We start from the raw sequence: 27613 nt of genomic DNA on the forward strand, positions 1-27613 counted from the left end.
AGCATAATATGAGTCAACCGTGTGATGCTATTCTAGGCTGCATCAACAGAAATATAATTTCCAGATAGAAGTAGTCGGACCACACCTGAAGTACTGTCTCCAGTTCTGGGCTCCACAATTTAAGAAGAATATTGACAAGCTGGAATGTATTCAGAGGAGGGTGACCAAGATGATCAAGGGTCTAGAAACCAAGCCTGATGAAGAACAGTTGAAGGAGCTGAGTATGTTTAGCCTGGGAAAGAGGAGACTGAGAGGAGGTAGGATAGCCATCTTCAAATATCTCAAGGGCTGTCCCATGGAAACTTGTTTTCTTCTGCTCCAGAGGCTAGGACCCAAACTCATGGCTTCACGTTACAAGAAGGGCGATTCCTCAAACCAAAATATTACGAGTTCATTTTCATGCAAGAAGTCTGCAGTTTCCAATATTTAGTAAATACTGACAATGACTTTTCTCTGATTAAACATGTCAAATTCAACGTCTCAGCTAAATCCAGTAATTTTAACAACTATTCCTCCATTGTAGGTAATGATGAGTCTTTCCATCTTTTTGCATATAAAAGTCTCACAGCTGTAATCGTATAGTGAAATAAAGTTACATAGTCTTTTCCTAATTGTATATCCCTAACTTCACCATGGGTTAAACCACAGAGCCTAGGGCTTGCCGATCAGAAGGTTGGCGGTTCGAATCCCCGCGACGGGGTGAGCTCCTGTTACTCGGTCCCAGCTCCTGCCAACCTAGCAGTTCAAAAGCACGTCAAAATGCAAGTACTGTAGATAAATAGGTACCGCTACAGCAAGAAGGTAAACACCATTTCCGTGTGGTGCTCTGGTTCGCCAGAAGCGGCTTTGTCATGCTGGCCACATGACCTGGAAGCTGTACGCCGGCTCCCTCGGCCAATAACGCGAGATGAGCGCCGCAACCCCAGAGTTGGTCACGACTGGACCTAATGGTCAGGGGTCCCTTTACCTTTACTAACTTCCAACAGGAACAATTCTGGTTTCAGTTGAAAATATATCTTCAAAATTCTCTGAATCAGTGTATCCAATACTTTAAAGCTTTTTATACACGTCCACCAAGCATGATGAAATGTCCCTTCATGTTCTTTACACCTGCCAGAAGTATTTGGAACATTTTTATACATTTTAAATAACTTCAGAGGAGTTTAATGCCAAGGACACATAATTTTGTACACATTCTCTTTTAAATCATAACACAATGTATATTTTAATTCTTTGGTCCATATATGTTCCCACTGTGCCCTCTGTATATAACCCAATTTTTACCACAAATGTAATCATGTATTCTTTAAGATTCAGGTAAGTAGCCCTGTTGGTCTGGCGCAGTTGAAATAATAATAATAATAAATTGTCCAGTAGCACCTTAGAGACCAACTAAGTTTGTTCTGGGTATAAGCTTTCGTGTGCATGCACACTTCTTCAGATACACTGAAACAGAAGTCACCAGACCCTTATATATAGTGGGAGGGTGGGGTGGGGTTTTTCACAGAAGGGTAGTAGGAGATGGGTGATTGACTCAATGGGTATAGTAAACTGCAATTAGTCCTACAGGAAAAAGCATGGGATAGTATGCAGATGACCAAAAATAGCTTTAGCATGTATAATGAGACAAGAATACAATACTGTATATCTATTCTGAGAAAAACCCTTGTTCCCTTGTTTTAATTTTACAGTCTCCTTGACTCATTAGAGTTGAGTTATTCAACTCTTGATAAGTTAACCATTTCTCTTTGCCTCTTGCCTTTTTTTCTATGAACTCTTCTTGCATTGAAATCCATAAAGGTATCTTCACGTATAACTTAGGTTTACAGTACATCTATTGCAAATTCTCAATATGGTATGTCTCAATAAATGGTTTTTGAAATCCACATTAATTTTGACCTTATCATACCACAAATATCCATGCTTTTAAATCATGACCTTCTAATTCCTGAAGTCTCTTATTTCTCAATGTTACTCTCTTCTTCATCCACACTAAATAACAGTCTGCGAAGGACAATTTCATATCAGCTAAACCCAATCCTCCCCTTTCATTCTCATCTTGCAATATTTTCATTTTGACTCGTGGTTTTTCCCCCCTTGACATAAAAACTTTGATAAATCTCTTTACCAATGTTTAACCGATAAGTCATTAGTTAAATATAGGTATTGTAGAATAAAAACATTATTCTACGCAAAACGTTCATCTTTCTCATTGAAATTCTACCAAACAGTGACTATTTTAACTTCTCCCATCTTGCAATAATTTTTTTAACTTCAGCCCATGTCTTAACATACCATAGTTGTTTTGGAACAATGCACAATTCATATTTGTCATAGTAATACCCAAGTATTTAACTTTTCATTCATTTTGAAACCCTGCTTTCCCCATCAAAACTTTCTATATGATTTTTTTGATAGGAAGTGAAACTTTTCTTCCAGGTAATTTCTTTCCACGTTCGAAGAACTGATACGGTTTCTTCCTTGTATGAATCATCTGATGGGAAGTGAGATGACGGCTACCACTGAATTCCTTTCCACATCTGATGCACAGATATGGTTTCTACCCTGCATGAATTTTTTGATGGGAAGTGAAACTTTTCTTCCAAGTGAAGCTCTTTCCACATTCAATGCACTGATATGGTTTCTTCCCTGTATGAATTATTTGATGGGAAGTGAGACTTTCCTGCTGAGTAAAGCGCTTTCCACATTCAGAACACTGGAATGGTTTCTTCCCTGTATGAACTCTTTGATGGGAAGTGAGACTTTCCTTGTGGGTGAATTTCTTTCCACAATCCAAGCACTGATATGGTTTCTCCCCTGTATGAATTCTTTGATGGGAAGTGAGATTACTCTTCCAAGTGAAGCTCTTTCCACAATCCAAGCACTGATACGGTTTCTCTCCTGTATGAATTCTTTGATGGGAATTGAGATGGCCCCTCGTATTGAAGCTCTTTCCACATTCAAAGCACTGATATGGTTTCTTTCCCGTATGAATTCTTTGATGGGAATTGAGAGAGGAGATTTGACTGAAGCTCTTTCTACATTCCAAACACTGATAAGGTTTCTTCCCTGTGTGAATTCTTTGATGGGAAGTAAGACTTTCCTTGTAAGTGAAGCCCTCTCCACATTCCAAGCACTGATATGGTTTCTCCCCTGTATGAATTCTTTGATGGGAAGTGAGACCTCCCTTCTGAGTGAAACTCTTTCCACATTCCAAGCACTGATAAGGTTTCTCCCCTGTATGAATTCTTTGATGTAAAGTGAGACTTCCCTTCTGAGTGAACCTTTTTCCACATTCCAAGCATTGATATGGTTTCTCCCCAATATGAATTCTTAGGTGTAAGGTGAGACTTTGCTTCTCAGTGAAGCTCTTTCCACATTCCAAGCACTGATTTACTTTCTCCCCTGTATGAATTCTTTGATGGGAAGTGAAACTTTTCTTCTGAGTGAAGCTCTTTCCACATTCAGAGCACTGATATGGTTTCTTCCCTGTATGAATTATTTGATGGGAAGTGAGACTTTCCTTCCGACTGAACTTCTTTCCACATTCCAAGCACTTATATGGGTTCTCTCCCGTATGAATTCTTTGATGGGCCATGAGATTAGTCCTTGCACTGAACCTCTTTCCACATTCTAAGCACTGATATGGTTTCTCTCCTGTATGAATTCTCTGATGAGCTATGAGATTGGCCCCCACACTGAAGCTCTTTCCACATTCGGAGCACTGATATGGTTTCTCTCCTGTATGAGTTCTTTGATGGTAAGTGAAATTTTTCTTCCAGATGAAACTCTTTCCACATTCAGAGCACTGATAAGGTTTCTCTCCTGTATGAATTCTTTGATGGGCAACAAAATTGGTCCTCCCACTAAAGCTTTTTCCACATTCTGAGCACTGATATGGTTTCTCCCCTGTATGAATTATTTGATGGGCTGTGAGATTTACCTTCCAGGTGAACCTCTTTCCACATTCCAAACACTGATATGGTTTCTCCCCTGTATGAATTCTTTGATGGGCAGTGAGATGGGCTCTCTGACTGAAGCTCTTTCTACATTCCAAGCATTTATATGGTTCTTCCCCTGTATGAATTCTTTGATGGGAAGTGAGACTATCCTTCCGGCTGAACCTCTGTCCACATTCCGAGCACTGATAGGGTTTCTCCCCTGTGTGAATTCTTCGATGGGAAGTGAGCTTGGCCCTCTGACTGAAACTCTTTGCACATTCCAAGCATTGATATGGTTTCTTTCCCACTGGGTTTCTTTTATGGGAAGTGGAATGGGAGCTCTCAGCCCACTCCAAATATGGATGTGGCATTTCCACTTTCTGGATTTTGGCGTTGTATCCTTTGTTCTTAATCTCCAAATTATCACCACCTGCAGCAAAGATAGAAACAGATTAGATTCTCAAGAAGAGATAGAATCCCAAATTATAAAACAATTATAAAACAAATTTTGTTTGGCCCAATCATGGAATTCACTCCATCTCCAATTTCAGTCATCTGTTTGGTCAACCAAAAACGGAGAGAAGCAAACTTACAATTCTGTGATTCTATGAAATAAAAATACCTGACAGAAGCTACTGCAGTTTCCCTAACAACCCTGAAGCCTTACATTTAAAAGGCCTGACCAGTTCAGACCAGCCTGATCCTTGTTTAAAAAGGCAGAATTGGAGGAAGAGTATTCACAGACAAAACAGTTGATAGCTCCCCATTCAAGGTGTGCTGTAGGGGTGTAAGAATCCCAGATGTACCGGTAGTAGGTGGTACTAGTGAACATCAAAATATTGGAGGTTCATCACATAGAGAATTTCAAAACATAAATTATGAGCCAACAGCAAGCCTTACCAACAGAATCTATGATCCCACAATTCTCCGCCATGACTTCCTTATGCAGAGCTCTCTGGTCAGGATCCAGCAATGCCCACTCCTCCTCCGTGAAACAAACAGCTACATCTTCAAAGCACAATGAACTCTAAAAGAAAGAGATTCTCTACTTAGATAGCACAAAGATTATCTACTTCACATTGCTCCTTTGTTTCCTTCCTGTTAATTGCCCTGTTGTTTTTATGGTACTGTTTTCCCACATATTTTAAGTATAGATGGTCCTTTTAATATCTTAATGGAATTGTTTTATTGTGTATTTTATTGTGTGCATTGTTCGGGGGGGCGGCCCTCCCAATGCCCGAAGGCCAACTTCAAGGGGTGCATAGGGGTACAAAGAGGAGAGGGTGGAGAAAGCCCTATTTTGCAACAGATTGGGGCTGGTAAAGGTTAATCCTGGTTCCTGTTCTTTACGGTTTGTGAACTAGTGAGAAGTGTATTTTAGTATTTCACAAAAAAATAGACAACTAAAACTGCAACAACTGATAAATAACGCTAGCAACATTCAGAAGGAAAGTTAAGGTGAGGTGGCTGTTCACTGGTTTCAGCAGATAAACCTTCTCAAATGGCATTTTCGGACTTTTTAAAGGGCAGTTGTGACAGAAGCAAAGAGGAGAGAGATTCGTTTGGGTCCAGAGGCACCCTGACTGCCCCACCTCTCAGCCTCTTTGTCCAAAAGGCTCTTTCCTCCTACGTACCTGATCTGGCTCCACAGCCACTACTTGCACTTTGCCACCATGGAAAGAAGGATGAGGATATCTTGCTGGCATCCTTCTGTCACCTGCAAGAGACAAAGGTAAGTGGGAAGCCAGGAGTGCATGATGTTTCTCTCAGAGGTGAAACAGTGCATCTCTAACCACAGGTGGGCCTTAGAAAAGTCTCCCCTGCTGAGTGCATTTTAGCGTTTCTATCCAATTCATATTTTAGTAGTGCAAGAATACATCTCCCCTCCTCTGGGGTCTTGGCCTCAGATATCTTTCTGGAAAAGATGAAAAGAACCCGCAGATTAGTTTCAAAATCCACAGAATGTGAACAAACCGAGAAAAAACTCCTTTATCGCTTGGAAGGTGGTGGACTCTCCATTCTCGGAGGTTTTCGACAGAGGGTTTTAATTGGTTGTGGGTACTTTAGTTGAGAACGATGGCATTGCAGATGGTTGGACTAGGTGTCCCTTGGGGTCACTCTTCCAACTCTACAATTTTAGGGTTCTATGAATGTATTGGCAGCTGAGTCCGCTTCAATGTCCCAACCTATTTCATATTCCAGTTGTGTAAAAAATACATCTCCCCTTCTCTGGGCCCCAAGTGTCTTCCGCTAAAAGTTGAAAAGATTCCACAGGTTAGATTCAAAATCCACAGAATGTAGCAAACAGAATCAAAACTCCTTCCTTACCCAGCGGCCACTTTGTGGTGACCAATGGAATCCTCTCTGCCTCAGATGAATCAGGACCCATTTCTGCAAACAGATCCTTTCCCTGAAAGAGCAACAAAGATTTCAAACAGAGAGTTTTGCAGAAGCAAAAACTTTAGGGGTAGCCGATCTTATTTCTTGTATGCTTTCCAAAAAAAGGATGGGATTTAGGGATCTTCTCCTTCCTGTTTGGAGCCCCTTGGGAGTATCCAGAGGAAAGTCTCTCTCACCTGCTTCCTCTCTTCTGCCTGACTCAGGAGGAACCCTTCGGCCAGAGCCACTGCCTGGGAACTGGTCTCTGCTCCACATTCCCTCACCCAGCTCTCCATCTCTGGTGGAAGGAGAGCCAGGAACTGCTCCAAAATCACTAGGTCCAGCATCTCAGCTTTCGTGTGCCTTTCTGGCTTCAGCCACTGAAGGTCAAGGCGGTAGAACCGGCTGCAAACCTCACGGGGTCCATTGGCCTCCTGGTAGGAGAACCACCTAAACTGCCGGCTCTGCACCTCTGAGTGGAGGGTGTCCTCCTCTCCCAGGATCTTCTGCATGGAGCTTTCCCAGAATCCCCCACTGCTCCCAGTGTCAATGTCATGGCCTCTTTCTGCTCTAGGGCCAGCTGAGTCTTGCTCATCCATCTGTGCTCTCAATAAGTCTCCAAAAGATCAGAAGGAATCCCTTGGTCCTCTGTCAAGTTCTGTCCATCCGAACGAGAGGTGCTGGCAAATCCTACAATGCAAATACATTATTCTGTTGTGAAATTGAAACACCAAGGAGATCCAGGTGGCATCCGTGGGTCTAGCCCTCCCCACCAAATCCCCACAAAAACTCTTGAGAACACATTTAATTTCTATTTCAAATCAGCTGCCTTGTTGGTCAGTTCATTTCTGGGCCCAAATCAAGAGTTTACTTAGACCTCCAAATATCTGAAGAACCGCTTCCTTCCCCACAGGCCCTCCTGGGTTCTCAGGTTAATGGTGGCGGAGGGAGCCCTCTTGCTAGTTTCACCATCCTCCATGTTTTGGGTGAAAAATGGCTCAAGAGGGGGCATCCTGTGGGCAGTTCCTTGGTTGGGGAATTCCCTCCCCACAGAGGCACCATTCAAAACTTGTTTTCAGGACCCACTCTATTCCTGTGACTGTCATTTGTTCTAACTCTTTTTAAGAATGAATTTTAAAATGGTTGTAACCCACCCTGGATAATAAATGTATTATCATTATTATTATTATTATTATTATTATTATTATTATTATTATTATTATCTTATTTTTTGTTTTTGTTTACCGCCCTTCATCTGAAGGTCATAGGGCAGTTCACAACATAAAAATACAGAATGAAAATGCAAAATACATAATAAAGGCCAAACAAAAGCAAAGCAAAGCAATAACCACCACCACCCGCCCTTTCCACTGACACATTTAAACAGCCATATAATGTTGATCAGCCAAATGCCTGGTGGAAAAGGTTTCCCCTGTTGCCTAAAGATTTGTAATGAAGGCGCCAGGCGAATCTCCTTGGGGAGAACATTCCATAAACAGGTAGCAGTAGTAAGAGCAATAAGACCTAACAACCAGAACAACAGTAACACAAAGCCTCAAGTCTGGGGGTGGAAAATTAAGCTTCAACATACTGTACATATGGAACCTCGAGAAAGTGGAGGGAGCATCTTCAAAGCAGGATCAGTCCACTTTAAAGAGCCATGGCTTCCTCCAAAGAATCCTGGGATGTGTAGTTTGTTAATGTTAATATTTGTTAATATTTTGGGCAGAAGGGGCTGGTGGGAGAGGGTCCCCCAAGCGCTCTCAGCACTTGGGGGTGGCCTATTTCACCCCTCCCCACACCATAGGTTTGTTTCCTTTCAGTAGAAATGGAGCATTGTGGAGTTGGATGGGACCCCAAGGATCATCTAGCTCAACCCCCTGCAATGCAAGAATCACAACTCAAGCACCCTTGACAGGTGGCCATCCAAGTTCTGTTTCAAAACCTCCAAGGCAGGAGAGTCCGCCTCTTTCTGAGGGAGTCCTTTCCTCTTTCCACAGGGACCTTTCCTGCCTTGGATGGTGAGGCCTCCTGTGTACCTCTCAGCAGGTGTAGCAGGCCCCACCGCTAACCCCCAATTATAATGTGGTGGACTCACCCCCAAGTAACCCCAATGAAATACAGTGGACCCACCTCACGGCACACCAATTACAGAAATTCCTACAATTTACCACAAGTTATCTTGTGGGGGGTCTTGCGTGAGGGAAAACTTAGTCTTAGGCAGAAGTGGAACAAACAAGTTTTATTTACAAAAATGAGGTTTGTGAAACAAAGTTGTGTTCTTTCTAGTAGATGTTAGCTTATTCAACTAAATATAAGACTATCACAGGCTTAAACACAGTAGCATATGCACAGCTTTTCTTAAACTCCAGTTGCTAGAATGAGCTGTTACACTTCAGGTAAATAGATGTTCCTGTTTCTCAGCTCGGTTTCTGCTCCTTCTCTCTCTCTCCTTCCCTTAGTTATAATACCAAAAAAGAGGCAACACGTCGCCCAATTCCTCTTTTTATGGTATTTTGACTCAAGTCTGCAACACAGGGGTTGTTTCATTAACCTTTCCTTAGTTCTGGCAGGTGGAGCAGTCCAATAATCCTTTGAACCCAGCCCAGGTTCCTTCCCAGCCTCCTCCTTTGGCTCCCTTTTCCTCCGTCTCCTGTGGTGTTTTATTTTGGGGAATGGATCCCCTCCCTCCGCCCCCTTGCCTGGCTGGGCATCCTTCTTTCTTTCTCTCCCCACAGACTCAGCCCCCCACTTCCCCTCCAGCCCCTCTTCCTCTCTATCTCAGCTCCCTGACAGGCTCCCCCTTCTCCTCAGGGCAGATCTTCCACCCAGACCAGAGTCACTTCTCCCTCAGACAAAGCCTCTCCTCCTCCTTTTCTCCCATCTCAAAACTCCCTCAGAAAAGGCTCCTCGCATTTTCCCTCCAAAAGGGCTGGCTCCGCCCCCTCGGGCTAGATAGCCAATCAGAGAGAGGATCCGACCCCCTGGTGGTGTATCTGAGGGACTGCAGCACCAGACTCTGCCCGGCCTCAGCTGTCCATCACAGCAGGGCTTTCTGTTCAGTCTCTAAAGATTATCCAAACACCTGAGCGGCTGCATGTCTGAATGGGCACACGAGTGTCGACCAGGAGTCCGGATAACACCCTTGTCTTTTTCATGGGTGGTGGTGGGGAAAGCTTTACTTCCAGGACAACTGAGCTCAGCATCAGAGCAGGAGATGAGCCCTCCAGGATTCCCCTCTCCTGTTCCCACTGGGGCCTCAATGGGAAGCCCCCCAGCAGGACTGGGGCGCAAGAGCCCCTCTCTTTCCCTGGGATTCATCAGCATCGCTGGGGAGACAAGAGCTCAGCCCTCCTGCCTGAAGCCAAGCAGAGCCCCTCCTCCTCCGTGCACGGGTCCCAGCCCTGCATCCTGGGGCAGGGAGTTCCATAGGCTTGACTCTGCACCGCAGGAAGAAGCGCTTTCTTTTCTCTGCCCTCCATCTTCCAGGTCAGGTTTTCCTTTTTATGTTCTGCTTATATTTTATGTAAAATTGTTTCCGTCCGTCTATAACCTCTGCTACTAAATGGGCCTGGTTGTCCCCACAGAGGAAAGACTAGAGTTGCAAGCCTGTGACTTCTCCCCCAGCTCGGTCTTTGCAGAGAGGAGGGTGGCAGGGATTTGGGGGTCTCCCCATGCAGGAGCTCAGCAGCCCCCCCCCCGCATCCTCGGGTCCCCTGCTTCTCCCCTTTGCAAGAAGAGAGAAGAGACTCACCGGAGCCCAGAAGGGGCAGAGCAGAGATACAACTGCCCCCTCCTCTTGCAGAAGCAGGAGCCCCCCAGGCAGCTTGTGCAAAGGAGACAAAAGCGCCCCCCTTCTTGCAGGAAGGACTGGGCAGCGAGGGAGGGGCTTTGGCTCTGGAGGACCTGGCTCTCTCTCTCCCCCCCCCCAATCTCTTCTTCCTTTTCTAGGAATGCAACTCAGTTCCTTTAACCCTTGGCAAGCCGAGCGCACCCAGCTGAGCCACAGGAGGGGCCTCAACTTAGCGTTGTGCACTCGCACCAGAGAGGATTTATTTGGGGGACCCTCTTGGCAGACATGCTCAGTCAGGTGCTCCTTCCCTTGGAAACAGAAGCAGGGAACCCCGTCGGAGAAGGAGAGTGGCAAGGGGAACCCCCAAGGGTCATTCAGTCCAGCCCCCTGCAAGGCGGGCATCGAAAGCATCCCTGGCAGACGGCCAGCCAAGCTCGGCTGGAAAAGCCCTCCCCCGCCATTGTTCCTTTCGCGAAACGGGGGGGGGGGTCCCGACGTCCTCCCCTCCCCCACCGAGAAAATGAGGGGCTCGCAGGGTCTGGGTGGTGGTGGCTCAAGGGCAACAACCGGGAGACCCTGGAGATGGGGGCGAAGAGGGTGGGGGCGGGGGCGCCCAGGGGCTCCAACTCCTCTCCCAGCCCAGAGGATGTTGCCTTCAGCCCTGCTCCTCCCCTCGGAGGAGTCACCCCAGCAGGGCAGGAGGGCCAAAGAGGCAGAGCTGGAACCAGACTCTGGGCCCCATTGATTGGGTTTGTGGCAAGTGCTGGTTGGTAAAATCAGAAAGGGATTCGGAGACCATTTGCGAGGGGACCCAGAGATTCCGACGGCCATGGGGCCTCCACAGGCTTTGATCTGGCTCTGGTCCCCAGGGGACAGAGGGCCCCTCTGCATGCCCACCCCCAGCAGGGCAAAGGGCCCCTGCTCCCTCGGATGGGGGACAGGAATAAGCTGGTGCCTCCTGCCAGGACAGACCCTGGGGGTCCCTCCAGCTGCTCCAGGTTCCCTGCCCTGACTGGCAGCCTTGACCCTCCAGGGTTCAAGACGGGGAATGTTCCCACTTGACCCCGAGATGCTGCCAGCGGGGATGGAGCCTGGGCCCTTCTGCATGCCAAACAGGTGTCCTGCTCCTGAGCTACAGTGGCCCTTCCCCTGACCCAAGCCGCTCCACGCTGTCTGCACCACCCTTGGCAAACCTCCAGGTGTGGCTGGACTACAACTCCCACCAGCCCCAGCTCACTTGGCCAATGGCGAAGGATGATGAGAGCTGCAGCCCAGCAATCTTGGGGAGCCCCCCCCCCAGTTTGGGCCAGACTCTTTGGCAGGAGGTCTCTTTGGGCAGGGGATGGTCTCAGCCCTTCTCGGAGATGCTGCCAGGGCAGAGACGGGGCCCTTCTGCATGCCAAGCAGGTACCCTCAGGCCCTGAGCTATGGGGGTCCTTCCCAGAGTATTCAAGGGGCAGAGCTGTGAGCTGGGTCTTGACTGGGTCTTCCACCAAACTGCCCCTTCATTCCAGCTGCCACCCCAGAGTATTTTTAAATTTTCCTTTATGATTTATGATTACCTTATTTTTCATTTATTAAATTCATATACGGCCTTCATTAGAAGATATCAGGGCAGTCCCCAGCATTAACATTCAAAATAAAAACGCCAATTACATACTAAAAACTAAAATGAAACACACCAATATTTCCCTCCCACAAAGAAACTTAAAAGGATAAAGTTTAATTAGCCAAAGGCCTGATAGATATGTTGATGTTGTAATTACTTAAACACCCTTCCAAACTCACAGCCAATCAACAGCCCCCTCCCCCCAGCTAACATTACCTTAAATCTATTATAATATTGAACATGACTTACTATTATGGCATTAATTATTTTGCTAGAGGAGCATACAGCTTTAAATACAAACACCAGAATATGGCACCCAAATTTTAAGCAGACACAAAGGCACGAACCATTTCTAAGAGTCTCACTGGAGAGCCAGTGTAGAGTATTCGACTACACCCTGGGAGACCTGGGTTCAAATCCCTACTTGGCCATGAATCTCACTGGGTGGCCTTGGGGAGCCTAACCTACCTCACAGTTATTCTCACAAAGAAGAGAAGAAGAAGAAGAAGAGTTTGGATTTGATATTCCCAGGTGGCGCTGTGGGTTAAACCACAGAGTCTAGGGCTTACTGATCAGAAGGTCGATGGTTTGAATCCCTGCAACGGAGTGAGCTCCCGCTGCTCAGTCCCAGCTCCTGCCCACCTAGCAGTTCGAAAGCACATCAAAAAAAGTGCAAGTAGATAAATAGGTATCGCTCCGACGGGACATTTCCGTGCGCTGCTCTGGTTCGCCAGAAGCAGCTTTGTCATGCTGGCCACATGATCCGGAAGCTGTCTCCGGACAAACACCGGCTCCATCGGCCTATACAGCAAGATGAGCGCCGCAACCCCAGAGTCGGACACAACTGGACCTGATGGTCAGGGGCCCCCTTTACCCCTTTACCTTTATCACTACCCGAAGGAGTCTCAAAGCGGCTAACTTTCCCCTCCTCCCCCACAACAGACACCCTGTGAGGTGGGTGGGGCTGAGAGACTTCAGAGAAGTGTGACTAGCCCAAGGTCACCCAGCAGCTGCATGTGGAGGAGCGGAGACGCGAACCCGGTTCCCCAGATTACGAGTCTACTGCTCTTAACCACTACACCACACTGGCTCTCCTTTTCACGACTGAAAAGGACTTCTGTTTCAGTGTATCTGAAGAAGTGTGCATGCACACGAAAGCTCATACCTATGACAAACTTAGTTGATCTCTAAGGTGCTACTGGAAGGAATTTTTTATTTTGTTTTGACTGAAAAGGAGGTGAAGAACCATGGAACCCCACAAGAACATAACAAGAATGGAGATTCTGACTAAACATCAAGAAGATGCATTGCAGTTGGTTAGACTAGACGACCCTAAAGATTCCCCCCAAGGCTACTGTTCTATAACTCCAGGATTTCCCCCACTGTGAGTTCCTTCATGGGAAGTGAGATTTCCTTCCAGCAGAAGCTCTTTCCACATTTCAAGCAGGTTTCTCAGTCATTGGAATTCTTTGGTGGGAAGTGAGAGTTTGTTTCAAGGTGAATCTCTTTCCGCACTCTTGGCATTGAAATGGTTTCTACCTGTGTGAATTCTCTGATGGGTAGTGAGACTATTCTTCCGACTGAAGCTCTTTCCACATTCCAAGCACTGATAGCGTTTGTAACTCCAAACGTGAAGCGTTTGTAACTCGAGGTACCAGTGTAATAGCTGAGGGGAAGGACTGCATGGGATATTTTGGTAGGCAGGATACACACACACACAGGCAAAAGTTATACGCTGGACGAAGTGGTTTCCAAATCTGTAGAAGAGGAGCAAGACTTCCTGGGAGTGTGAGAAATGACAATCTGTGGGGTGCACGGCCTCATGTGAAGAGGGTCGCAAGGCCTGAGCTGGAGACACAGCTATCCAGCATAGCTCCGGAAAAACCTCCTCCGTTGCGACTGAATCTCAGTTAATGGGGAGGAAGTAGAGTAGGGTCACCTGCTTGAGGAATATATGTGAGACACTATCAAAAATGTCCCACTGATCAAGACCTGGTGCTCTGTCCACCTGACATGGGAAAAGGGCGTCCATCCAAGCCGCCTTCCATGTTTCGGACGTGTGGAGATGAGAAGTAGAGTTGCCTGAAGCAAACAAACTGTTGCTCCCAACCACCTTTGAAGTACAATGGACACAGAACCCTCGTCTTCCTCGTGGATACAATTCTTTGCTCCTGGAATGCATTTGTTGTTTACTGGGAGTGATCCATATAGAGGACAGAAGCAAGGGAATCCTCAACTTAACCTTTTCACAGAAGAAAGCGTGGAACTTGTGGCTTTTCTGGCAGATGTCCAGTGTGTGCTCAGCAGATACAGGGAAGAGCTTTAAGCTGATACCACCACCATGCTGAACACGCTGAGAATGGCAGTAGCAACCAGGAGCACCACAAATTTGCAACCTAGAGGTTCTTGAAGTATGTGAAAAGCTAGACATCTTCAAAAGGAAAGCTCAGCATTGATGGTGACCTCCTCGGTGTTGCCTTAATACATCTGGCTGGGTTTCCCCAGGCACTCTGGGTGGCTTCCAACTGAATATTAAAAACAGTACAGCATCAAACATTAAAAACTTCCCTAAACAGGGCTGCCTTCAGTTGTCTTCTAAAAGTAAAATAATTGCTTATTGTCTTGACATCTGCTGGGAGGGCATTCCACAGGGCGGGTGCCACTACCAAGAAGGTCCTCTGTCTGGTTCACTTGTGACCCTCTCCCCTGACATGACGTGAAGAAAGTAATTCAACACCTTGGCCAATGACTTGCTTCTCATAGATCTGGGAACACTGAATGAAGAAATAGTGGGAATTGGGAGTGCACTCCATAGTTTTTAGAGGCATGGGCGACTTCTTTGCTGAGTTGCCGAGTGGCAAGAACATTGGTGCAATCCTCGCTCGTCTACATTAAATTCCTACACAGCCATTACTATTGTTTCAAGCTTGTATGAATTCTTTGATGGCGACTGAGATGGGAGCTACAATGGAAGCTCTTCCCACATTCCAAGCACTGATACGGTTTCTCCCCTGTATGAATTCTTTCATGGGAAGTGAGACATTTTTTCTGTGTGAAGCTCTTCCCACATTCCAAGCACTGATACGGTTTCTCCCCTGTATGAATTCTTTGATGGGAAGTGAGATTGGCCTTCTGATTGAAGCTCTTCCCACATTCCAAGCACTGATATGGTTTCTCCCCACTGTGAATTCTCTTATGTCGATCGAAGTCTATTCTTGAAGTAAAGCACTTCTCACATTCCAAGCACTGATATGGTTTCTCCCCTGTATGAATTCTTTGATGGGAAGTGAGACTGTCCTTCCTAGAGAAGCTCTTTCCACATTCCACGCACTGATAGGGTTTCTCTCCGCTGTGAATCTTCTGATGTCGATGGAAATCTCTTCCTGTAGTAAAGAACTTCTCACATTCCAGGCACTGATATGGTTTCTCCCCACTGTGAATTCTCTTATGTTGATGGAAGTCTGTTCTTGTAGTAAAGCACTTCTCACATTCTAAGCACTGATATGGTTTCTCCCCTGTATGAATTCTTTGATGGGAAGTGAGACTGTCCTTCCTAGAGAAGCTCTTTCCACATTCCACGCACTGATAGGGTTTCTCCCCACTGTGAATCTTCTGATGTCGAAGGAAGTCTCTTTCTGTAGTAAATAACTTCTCGCATTCCGAGCATGGATATAATTCCTCCCCTGTATGAATTCTTTGATGGGAAGTAAGATGGAAGCTATGACGAAAGCTCTTCCCACATTCCAAGCACTTATATGGTTTCTCCCCTGCATGAATTATTTGATGGGAAGTAAGACTATCCTTCCGACTGAAGTTCTTCCCACATTCCAAGCACTGATAAGGTTTCTCCCCACTGTGAATTCTCTTATGTCGATGGAAGTCTCTTCTTTTAGTAAAGAACTTCTCACATTCCAGGCACTGAAATGGTTTCTTCCCAGTAGGATTTCTTTGATGGGAAGTGGCATGGGAACTCTGACTGAAGTTCTCTCCACACTCCAAATTTTGATATGGCTTCTCCACTGTGTGGATTTTGTCGTGTTGTCCCTTGTTCTTAATTTCTAATTCATCACCACCTGCAATGAAAAGAGGAACAGATCAGAGCCTAAGAAAGAAATGGAGTTCCCAGTTTTTGAATAATGCTCATGAACAATTGTGATAAAGGAAGATCTGAAGGGAGTTAGATGGGACGTCTTACTGCAGAGTTCACTGCCTTTGCTGACTGACATTCACTCACATATTTATGGGAAATTCAGGTTCAAAAAGCCTGTTCTTTTCAGGGATGAAATTTCTTTGGAGGATACACGCGGGAAGGTGATGGAGAGAAGATGAAGGGCTGAGGAAAGGGAAAGAGGCTCCCAGGTGTGGAATAAGGATATAAAGAGCTTGGGCTTATTATACTCTAATTTTTCTTTTTCCTCTTCCTTTTTCTCTTTTCTGGTAAGTTTTCTTTCTTTTTCAGAATAGTTTGGCTTTTATTGTATTTCAAGTGGGAAACTTTCAATAAAAATCAATATTTAAAACTAAAAAGTCCCTTTGCTACACCAAAAAAATCCACAAAAACGAGATCCTGACAGCAGCGACTTCCACTTCCCTGAACACTCAGAAAGCCTGTCCACATCCTGATCCTTGTGCAAAAAGGCAGAAGCGGAGGAATAATATTCACAGACAAAACAGTCCCTAGCCCTCCATGCAAGGTGAGCTGTGGGGGTGTGAGAATCCCAGGTGATCTAGGGGGCAACGTTGGGACCCATCAAAATATGGGAAGTTTGTCCCAGAGAAATATCTATTGAATTCCAAAACAGATATGATGACCCAAAAGGGAACTTTACCAAGAGATATTATGGTAGATGAATCCCAAGCCGGAATTAAGATTGCCGGAAGAAATATCAACAACCTCAGATATGCAGATGACACAACCTTGATGGCAGAAAGTGAGGAGGAATTAAAGAACCTTTTAATGAGGGTGAAAGAGGAGAGCGCAAAATATGGTCTGAAGCTCAACATCAAAAAACCAAGATCATGGCCACTGGTCCCATCACCTCCTGGCAAATAGAAGGGGAAGAAATGGAGGCAGTGAGAGATTTTACTTTCTTGGGCTCCTTGATCACTGCAGATGGTGACAGCAGTCACGAAATTAAAAGACGCCTGCTTCTTGGGAGAAAAGCAATGACAAACCTAGACAGCATCTTAAAAAGCAGAGACATCACCTTGCCGACAAAGGTCCGTATAGTTAAAGCTATGGTTTTCCCAGTAGTGATGTATAGAAGTGAGAGCTGGACCATAAAGAAGGCTGATCGCCGAAGAATTGATGCTTTTGAATTATGGTGCTGGAGGAGACTCTTGAGAGTCCCATGGACTGCAAGAAGATCAAACCTATCCATTCTTAAGGAAATCAGCCCTGAGTGCTCCCTGGAAGGACAGATCGTGAAGCTGAGGCTCCAATACTTTGGCCACCTCATGAGAAGAGAAGAATCCTTGGAAAAGACCCTGATGTTGGGAAAGATTGAGGGCACTAGGAGAAGGGGACGACAGAGGACAAGATGGTTGGACAGTGTTCTCGAAGCTACGAACATGAGTTTGACCAAACTGCGGGAGGCAGTGCAAGACAGGAGTGCCTGGCGTGCTATGGTCCATGGGGTCACGAAGAGTCGGACACGACTAAACGACTAAACAACAACAACAACATTATGGTCCTACAAGTCTCCTCCATGACTTACTTATCCTTACTTACTTATACTTATTGGATCCTGACCTCTGGGCAGGATCCAGCAACGCCCACTCCTCAGCCGTGAAACAAACAGCGACATCTTCAAAAGAAACTGAAGCCTGAAATAAAAATAGCCTTCTCTTAGGCAGCATAAAGGTTTTTTCCTGCATGTTGCTTTTTTGCTTCCTGCCTGGGTTGTTTTAATGGGATTGGTCTGCTGCACATTTTGATTATTGATGCTTATTATAATTCTTTAATGGAGTTCTTTCATAGTGTATTTTAATGACGGGTTGCTTTTTTGCTTCCTGCCTGGGCTGTTTTAATCGGATTGGTCTGCTGCACAATTTGATCATTGATGCTTATTATAATGCTTTAATGGAATTCTGGGTGCGAGGCTTCTCAGCCACCCAGCTTGTCAGGCAAGAGCCCGCGGTCCATTGCGGAATAAAGGAAGGAGTCCAGCCACCAACGGGAGCAAAATAGCAAGGTTTATTGCGCAACAGGTTCAAGCCAAGACTGAACACTGAGAACAGGGTTACAAGAACTTTTAAAGCTTCCCACCAAAATCCCATAATGCATTTCAGAAGTGTTATTCCTACATCATAGTTACATAGCTAAACGTCAGAAAAGGGGAGGTACATACAATATTAACATACTGGTAAACAAGATTAACATAAGGGTAATGGTTCAGGGCAAAAGTAAATGTGTGATACCGTGAGTATTCACAGGAAAAGAACAATAAGGTCCTGATTTTGCATTGTCTGCCACCTGGGTGGGTCTGGTGATGGGGATTAGGCTTGGCCAACAAACTGCCTCTGGGCACTTCCTGGAGTCTCTTTTCAAGGGCAAAATAGCATTGGAATGGAGGAAACTGGAGTTGATTTTGTATGATTTTTAAAACTACCGGGTAGGTTAACTTACCTGAGCTGTCAAGTCGAAAGGATACGTTTATGCATAATATTTATAACATTTAACAACTTTAAAGATGTGCCCCCCATGATTTCAATAACAACACGAAAGCTCATACTAATGACAAACCTACGGTAGTTGGTCTCTAAGGTGCTATTGGAATGATTTTTTTTATTTTGTTTTGACTACGTCAGACCAACACGGCTACCTACCTGTAACTATTATTATTATCATTATTATCATCATCATTATTATACTACCGTGTTTCTCATATTATAAGACACGTCTTATATTTATTTTTTCCTCAAAAAAACACACTATGGCTTATTTTCAAGGGATGTCTTATTTTTTTCCTCCTCCTCCTGCCGTGGCCAGCATTGCTGCTGCTCCTATCACTATGTCTTATTTTCGGGGTATGGCTTATATTCCTTGAATGCTTAAAAATCCTGCTATGGCTTATTTTATGGGGATGCCTTAAAATATGAGAAACAGGGTATTTACACCCCACCCATCTAACTGGGTTCCCTCAGCCACTCTGGGAGCCTTCCAACATATAAATAAACATAAACATTTAAAAACTTCCCTATAGTGGGCTGTCTTGAGATGGCTCTGGGGTCAGAGAACTGTAGATTTGGAAGGGCCTTCTGAGGGTCATCCAGCCCACCCCCTGCAATGCAGGAATCTCAACTCAAGCAACCCTGAGAGAGTCTTTCCAAGGGATCCTGCTCCTTTTTCCAGCAGGGCCTCTCCTGCCTCAGTTTCCTTGGATGGGGAGACCTCCAGTGATGCTCAACGCTCAAAAGATCCTCTGCTGCATGTCTGAATGGGCACATGAGTGTCAGTCAGGAGTCTGGATAACACCCTTGTCTGATTCATGGGTGGTGGTGGGGAAAGATTTACTTCAGCTGAGGAGCTCAGCATCAGAGCAGGAGAGGAGCCCTGCAGGATCAGGCCAGTGGGGCCCCTCTGGATTCCCCCCTCCTGTTCCTACTGGGGCCTCAATGGGAAGCCCCCCAGCAGGACTGGGGCGCAAGAGCCCCTCTCTTTCCCTGGGATTCAGGAGCATCGCTGGGGAGACAAGAGCTCAGCCCTCCCGCCTGAAGCCAAGCAGAGCCCCTCCTCCTCCCTGCACGGGTCCCAGCCCTGCATCCTGGGGCAGGGAGTTCCATAGGCTTGACTCTGCACCGCAGGAAGAAGCGCTTTCCATCTTCCAACAGACTTTCTTTATTGCATAGGTCAGGCTTTCCTTTTTATTTTTTGCGTATATTTTAAGTCCAAATGTTCCTGTTCGGCCCCTCCCTTGCTGGTGATCAATGCTTTGAACTGGGTTTCTTTGCAGGGCCTCCTCCCTCCCCTCCCCAAAGGGCCAAAGGGAGGAAAGAGTTGCAGGCGCCCTGGGACCTCGCCCCCTCCCGGGCTTTGCAGAGAGGAAGCGGGCAGGAGCCTCCTTGCTCCCCGGACTTGGGGGGGGGGTCCCCTGCTGCATGATCTGAGCATCCCTCCCCCTGCCCCCCTTCTCCCCATTGCACCCTTTGCAAGAAGAGAGAAGAGACTCACCGGAGCCCAGAAGGGGCAGAGCAGAGAGACAACTGCCCCTCTCCTCTTGCAGAAGCAGGAGCCCCCCGGGCAGCTTTTGCAGAGGAGACAAAAGCCCCCCCCCTTGCAGGAAGGACTGGGCAGCGAGGGAGGGGCTTTGGCTCTGGAGGACCTGGCACTCTCTCCCCCCATCTCTTCTTCCCTCTCTAGGAATGCAACTCTGTTCCTTTAAATGCGAGGAGCCTTTTCTGAGGGAGTTTTGAGGCTGGGTCTGAGATGGGAGAAAGGGAGGAGGAGGAGGAGAGGCTTTGTCTGAGGGAGAAGTGGCTCTGGTCTGGGGCTGGAGGGGAAGTGGGGGGCTGAGTCTGTGGGGAGAGAAAGAAAGAAGGATCCCCAGCCAGGCAAGGGGGCGGAGGGAGGGGATCCAGTCCCTAAAAGAAAACACCTCAGGAGACGGAGGGAAAAGGAGCCAAAGGAGGAGGCTGTGAAGGAACCTGGGCTGGGTCCAAAAGATTGCACTGCTCCACCTGCCATAACTAAGAGGAGCAGAAACCTAGCTGAGAATCAGGAAACATCTCTTTACCAAAGGGGACCGGCTCATTTTAGCAACTGGAGTTTATGAAAAGCTGTGCATATGATCCTGGTCTACCTTACAGGAATGGTATAAGAGTGTTGTTGTTTCTTATGAAGCACTTTGAAAAACGCTTCCGAATATACCATGCGGAGGTTGTTGATCTCCCCATGTTGTGCCCGCACCCTCCTGCACCGCCTTCCCACTGCATTCAAGGGGCAGAGCTGTGAACTGGCCTTTCACCAAACACCCCCTTATTCCATAGCTGCCAAGTTATCCCTTTTTTAAAGGGATTTTCCCTTATGCTGAATAGGCTTCCTCGCGAGAAAAGGGAAAACTTGGCAGCTATGCCTTATTCCCACTGCCACCCCAGAACTCTTACCTGAACACTGCACCCCCAACGTAGAAAAGAATGAGGTGTGACGTGGAGTACAACTGATTTATTTAAAAACAAACGAGAAGTTCAAGGTAACAGTGAACACAGCTGTATGGTTTCAAATCTTCAGTTTTCTTTTCTTTTGTCACTTTATTTCTGATGTAACAATGGGTATTGGAAGGCTATTCAACCTCCGACTGTTTACTGAAGAGGCCAGAGGCCATCTTGGCTGTGAGTCCTGCAAGACCTGCTTTGCAGGCCTTTTCCCATGTGGCCTAGGAGAGTCCAGACTGTCTCCAGCTACAAAAGCTGAGGCTGCTGAAGAATCCAGGGACTATAATGACTGGAAAACCAGAAAGTCCAGAAGGTACTAACTTTGAATATGACTATTTGAGTTCTGTTTGTTTGTTTGTTAATTATATTTTATACCACCTTTCATCCAACGATCTCAGGGTGACTCATGGCATAAAAACACAAAATAGAAATACAAAATGCATAATAAAAATTGGAACAAGAACAAAGCAAACCAATAACTCCCTTGCTAAAACAATTTACAATCACATATATTGTTGATGGGTAGCCGATGAGCCGATGGTAGTACGGCTACCCACCTGTAATTAGAACTATATATTGTTGAGTTACTCCAACCCGTTTCCAACTCTCAGCCAATCAACACTCACCTCTCTTCCGCTCCCTAGCTAACATTACCTTAAATCTATGATTATACTATCCTCGTCATGGATTATACTATCCTTGGTACATGTGCATACAAGACCAGAATATTGCACTTAATGTTAAGCAGAGGCACATGCATGCACACTTTCTGAGAGTTTCATTACGGAGCTAGTGTGATATAGTGGTAATTTGCCATACTATGACCTGCGAGACCTGTGTTCAAATCACCACTCAGCCATGAAGCTAACTGGGTGACCTTGGAGGGCAGGCGCTGCTTCAAATCCTAGTCTACTTCACAGGGCTATTGTCAGCATTAAATGAAAATGTGGGGAACCATGTAACACCACCTTGGAGGAAAATGTGGTATAATAATTATTGTCAGCGTTAGATGAGGAGGGGAAGAACCGTGTAACACCATCTTCGAGGAAAGGGTAGTATATGAATGCAATAAATGAATTACAATAAGGACAAATGACAGGATGTGCATTTAGGCTGGCCCAACCAGCTGCACAAATATAAGATGAGGGACAACTGGCTAGACAGCAGTACTGTATACATAAAAAGGACCGAGGGCTCTTAGTAGACCACAAGCTTATCATGTCAACAGTGTGAAGCACCAACAATGAAAGGCTAATGCTATTCTTCCATGGGGTCACGAAGAGTCGGTCACGACTAAACGACTAAACAACAACAATGCTATTCTAAGCTGCATCAAGACAGGATAATAGAATCATAGAATTGTAGAGTTGGAAGGAGCACAGAGGGTCCTTTAGTCAAACCCCTTGAAATGCAGGAAAGTTATGTTGCATACATGGCGGGAAAGGTTTCAGCTTCCTCTCAGTAACAGAGTTTATGCACTTCATTACGGATGATGCATTTTGGATTACCTCCATCCTTCTGCCAGCAGCTTCCTTTGTATCTCCACAATGGCTCTGATGTCTCTGGGGCCAAACCTTTTGTGCCAGATTCTGAACCAGATTCATCCCTGATAAGCTGCAATGTGTGCAGAGGAGGGAGACCAAGGTGACCAAGGGTCTGGAAACCCTTGGGATGTTTATCATGGAGAAGAGAAGATTGAGAGGGAGATGTGATAGCCCTTGGGCCAATATCTAAAGAGCTGTGCCATGGAAGAGGGAGCAAGCTTGCTTTTTTCCTGTTCTGGTGGAAGGACCAAAACCAATGAATTGAAGAAAGGAGATTCTGAGTATACATCAGGCAGAACTTTCTGACAGTAAGAACTGTTTGACTGTGGAACAAACTAGTTCAGGTGCTGGTGGCCTCTTCTTGAATTGAAGGATTTTAAGCAAAGGTTGGATAGCCATCTGTCATGAATGCTTTTGTTGAATATCCTACGTTTCAGGGGGTTGGAGAAGATGACTCTCACCATCCAGTCCAATGCAACAATTCAATGATTCTGGGAGACTGTGATTCTCCCCGCTATGAGTTCTTTGATGAGAAGTGAGATAGGAATACTGACTAAAATTCTTTCCACATTCCAAGCATTTATATGGTCTTGCTCCTGTATGAATTATTTGATGAGAAATGAGATAAGAGTCCTGGCTAAAACTCCTTCCACATTCCAAGCATTTATAAGGGCTCTCCCAGGAATGAGTTCTTTCATGGGAAGTGAGACATTCCTTACGAGCAAAGCGCTTGCCACATTCCTCACACTGAAATGGTTTCTCCCCCGTATGAATTCTTTGATGGGAAGTGAGATCACCCTTCTTACCGAAGCTTTTTCCACATTCCTCACACTGAAATGGTTTCTCCCCTGTATGAATTCTTTGATGGGAAGTGAGAGAGTTGCTCCAAGTGAATCTCTTCCCACATTCTGAGCACTGAAATGGTTTCTCCCCTGTATGAATTCTTTCATGGGAAGTGAGACATTTTTTCTGAGTGAATCTCTTTCCACATTCAACACATTTATAAGGTTTCTCCCCTGTATGATTTCTTTGATGGAAAGTGAGACTGGCTCTTACATTGAAACTCTTTCCGCACTCCAAGCAGTGAAATGATTTTTCTTTAGTATGAATTCTTTGATGGGAAATGAGATTGGACTTCTCACTGAAGCTCTTTCCGCATTCCAAGCACCGAAAAGGCTTTTCCCCTGTATGAATTCTTTGATGGGAAATGAAAGAGTCGCTCCGAGTGAAGCTCTTTCCACATTCGAAGCATGGAAAAGGTTTCTCCCCTGTATGAATTCGTTGATGGGAAGTAAGGCTGGACCTATGACTGAAGCTTTTTCCACATTCCACACATTGAAATGGTTTCTCCCCTGTATGAATTCTTTCATGGATAATGAGATGACCCCTCCGACTGAAGTTCTTTCCACATTCCCAGCACTTATAGGTCTTCTTTCCAGTTGGATTTCTTTGCTGGGAAGATGAATGGGAGATCTGACTATAGCTCTTCCCACATTCCAAATATTCATTTGGTTTCTCCTCTGTGTGAATTTCATCATGGTCTCCCTTGTTCTTCATTTCCAATTCATCACCACCTGCAGAGAAAAGAGAAATGGATTAGAGCCTCAACAAGAAATGGAGCCCCCAATTTATTGAACACTGCTCCTTAATGCTTGTGAGATATCATATAAGAATCTCTACTGGCAAGGATATCTTTAGGGGAAGCTGAGATTACAAAAGCCTAGCTCTTTTCTGGAATGGATTTTGTCTGGCCCAATCATAGAATCTGCTCCATCTCTAATGGCAGTCATCTTTTTGGTCAAGCAAAATGGACAGAAGCGGTGACTTCCAGGGTGGGGGAGGCTGGCTAGTTCTTGGCTGTTGCCGCTCTTCCAGCAGAGATTCTTATAGGATGATTTATTATAGCCAGGGCAAAGATGCCAGTATCACGTTCTCCCTTTGAAGATAGGGATATGAATTGCGGTGAACCTCACATGCTCTGAAGGAGCCGCTTTGCATACGGAGATAAGAAGTTTGGTTTCAGGCGTTTTAATATCAATTTTTTGCTAAACATTTTCAATTTCAGATACAATGAAAGCCAAACTGAATAAAAATGAAACACAAAGGATAAATAGAAAAAGAAAGTAAATGATAATGATGAAGAAGCAAAAGAAAAGGAAAATATAAAGCCCTGTGTCAAGGTTACCAAGAGAGGCCATGATCCCACGATTCTCCTCTATGACTTCCGTTCTCTCTTCAGGATCCAGCAATGCCCACTGCTCACCCGTGAAACGAACAGCGAAGTCTTCAGAGGACAGTGAACTCTTTAAAAAAAAGAGAGAGAAAGAAAGGTCCTCCTCTTAGCCAGTACTGTATAACAATTATCTACTATGAATTGTTTTTTTGTTTCCTGCGTTGTCTTCCTGGGATTGTTTTGCCGCACAACTTAAGTATGGATGCTTCTTTTAACATCTTAATGGAATTATTATTTTTTATGCGTGTTTTGCTGTGTGCATTAAGAAAACTCCAAGGACACATGGAGGCACAAGGTAGGGAGGGTGGGAAAATCCCATTCTGCAACAGAGAGCGCTGGTTAGGTGAATCATGGCTACTGCTCTTTATGGTTTGTAAAATGATGAGAGGCAGTGGAAGACAGGAGTGCCTGTTGTGCTCTGGTCCATGAGGTCACTAAGAGTTGGACACGACTAAACGACTAAACAACAACAATAAAACTGATGAGAAGTGTGTTTTAGTATTTATGATAAATATACAAATAAAATGCAACTACAGAAGGAGAATTAAGGAGGTGGATGTTCCTTATTCTCAGCACATAAGCCTTCTTCAATAACACTGTCAGTCTTAATTGCTCATCTTCTAACATTGTGTATGCCATCAAATGCCAACAGTGCCCTTCAGCTCTCTATATTGGACAAACAGGCCAAACCCTACGCCAAAGGATAAATGGACATAAATCTGACATCAGGAACCATAAGACAAAGAAACCAGTAGGAGAACACTTCAATCTCCCAGGACATTCTATACAAGATCTCAAAGCAGCTGTTTTATTACAGAGAAATTTCAGGAACAGACTGGAAAGAGAAGTTGCTGAATTGGAACTCATTACCAAGCTTAAAACCATGGAGCCACCTGGGATGAATAAAGACATCGGATTCTCATCTCATTATGCATGATCAAGCTTTCTTTAGCGCCTCAACCCTTGCTTTCTCCCCCCCAGGACTAATTGCAGTCATAAGCAGTCGTTAACAGCCATCTACAGGTTTACCACTCCCATCAGCCCATCACCCATTCCCACCCACCCCCACCACCCTCTGTATATATATAAGGGTCTGACACTTCTGTTTGAAGTGTATCTTAAGAAGTGTGCATGCACACAAAAGCTCATACCAAAATAAAAACTTAGTTGGTCTTTAAGGTGCTACTGAAGGAATTTTTATATTTTGCTTCGACTCAGACCAACACGGCTACCTACCTGTAACTGTCAGTCTTTGTTAAGGGTGGTTTTGACAGAAGCCAAGAGGAAGAGGTGAGAGATTTGTTTTGACTCCAGAGGACCCCCTGCTGCCCCACCCCTCCGCCTCTTTCCCCACGAGGCTGCTTTCCCCTACCTGAGCTGGTTCCACAGTCTTCTGCTTCTCCTCCGCCACCAAGAAAAGATGGAGGAAGAGGCCTTGCTGGCAACTTTCTCTCACCTGCAAGAGACAAAGGTAAATGGGAAGCCAGGAGTGCATGATGCTTCCCTCAAGAGGTGATGCACTGTCTTTCCAACTGCAGATGGACCTTCGAGAAAGTACAGATGTCACTCAGGAATTTCCAGAGGGACAAATGTAAGGTTCTTCACTTACAGAGGAAGAACCAGCCACAATAATGTAAGATGGAGAATGTGGGATTATTAGTAGACCACAAGCTGAACCTGAGGCAACAGTGTGATACAGCAGCAAAAACGGCTAATGTGATGCTAGGCTGCATCCGCAAAAGTCTGGAGTCCATAACACCACTCTATTCTGCCTTGGGCAGACCCCTCCTGGAGTTATGGGGACCACAATTGTGGAAGGATGTTGGGAAGCTGGGAGGTGTGCAGAGGAGGGCAACCAGGGTGTTTGAGGATCTGGAAGCCAAGCCTTATGAGGAATGGTTGAGGGAGATGGGAAAAGAGGAACCTGGAGAAGGGGAATTGACTCCATGGATTCAAAGAGCTTCTGTCTAAACATCTGAGGGGAAGAGCTGTTTTACAATGCAACAGATTCCCTCAGAGGTTGGTGGACTCTCTTTCATGAAGGTTCTAAAATTGTCATGGATGCTTTAGTTGACATTTTACGGGGCTGGACTAGATGACCGTAAGGATCCCTTCCAACTCTACAATTCTAGGAAAGTCTCCTGTGCTGACTGCGTTGCGTTCTAGGTGGAGCTGCCTTTGAAGATTATGAACTGAGCTCCCTCCCTTTATTGATGGCATTTCTACACGCTCCCCCCCCCTCGCTTTTTCTCTATAATGCACAACATTTTGTGAAGATTCCTGCATTGCACAGGGTTGGACTCGAGGATCCTCTTGGTTCCCTGCTGAGTCTCTGCTTCGGAGATTCCACAGGTCCAAACCTCCTGGGATCTATCTCGTCCCTCCCTGGGTTTGGGCGTAGCAAAGGGGGCCCGGGAGGAGCAGCTGCAGGGGAGGACCCTCTGCTTCCCCCCTTTGGGGTTGTGGGTGGGCCGCCTGTAGGGAGTCCCCCATGCCCCCTCCCCTGCAGCCCTGGGACCCCCCCCCCTTCTCCCCACTGCACCCTCTGGGAGAAGAGAGAGGAGACTCACCCAGCGGAGAAGGCGACAGCAAGGCAGCTCTTGCAAAGGCGACAAGAGCCCCCTCTTCCGGAGAGGGTGGGGCTTTGCCTCCGGAGGACCCTCCCGCCTGCCATTTTATTTCCGGTCCCTTCTAGAAACCCAGCTCCGCTCCTCTTAACTCTTGGCCTGCCGAGCGCACCCTGCCCTCTCCACAACAGGAGCTCAGCCTTGCGCACCCCCAGAGAGAGTATTTGGGGCCCCTCTTGGCTGGTTCCTCTCTTGGAAACAGAGGCAGCAGGAGCAACTGGCAGGCAGGGGAACGGGCTCTGCCAGAACTTGCAGGGAGTCCCAACCTGGGGTACCTCCTCCTGCGAGGCAGGAATCGCAGCAGAAGCAGCCACGACAGGTGGCTCTCCAAGCT

The 27613-nt window shown here is 45.9% G+C and overlaps 1 protein-coding gene across 1 annotated transcript; it reads right to left on the minus strand.

Annotated features, from left to right (window-relative positions):
• Positions 1 to 411: 411 nt before the first annotated feature.
• LOC118095138 (uncharacterized) lies at positions 412 to 27150 on the minus strand. The gene is given in 11 exon segments (XM_088654884.1): positions 412 to 4371; positions 4842 to 4968; positions 5576 to 5658; positions 6270 to 6351; positions 6518 to 6948; positions 14414 to 14496; positions 14637 to 15795; positions 19896 to 20427; positions 22849 to 23993; positions 24605 to 24722; positions 26025 to 27150. Coding segments are annotated over 11 exon segments (5856 nt in total). The 5' UTR covers positions 26148 to 27150; the 3' UTR covers positions 412 to 2398.
• Between the last annotated feature and the right edge of the window lie 463 nt (positions 27151 to 27613).

Source organism: Zootoca vivipara, chromosome 12 (assembly GCF_965207765.1).
Source record: "Zootoca vivipara chromosome 12, rZooViv2.hap1.1, whole genome shotgun sequence".
In the NCBI taxonomy this organism is placed as follows: domain Eukaryota; kingdom Metazoa; phylum Chordata; class Lepidosauria; order Squamata; family Lacertidae; genus Zootoca; species Zootoca vivipara.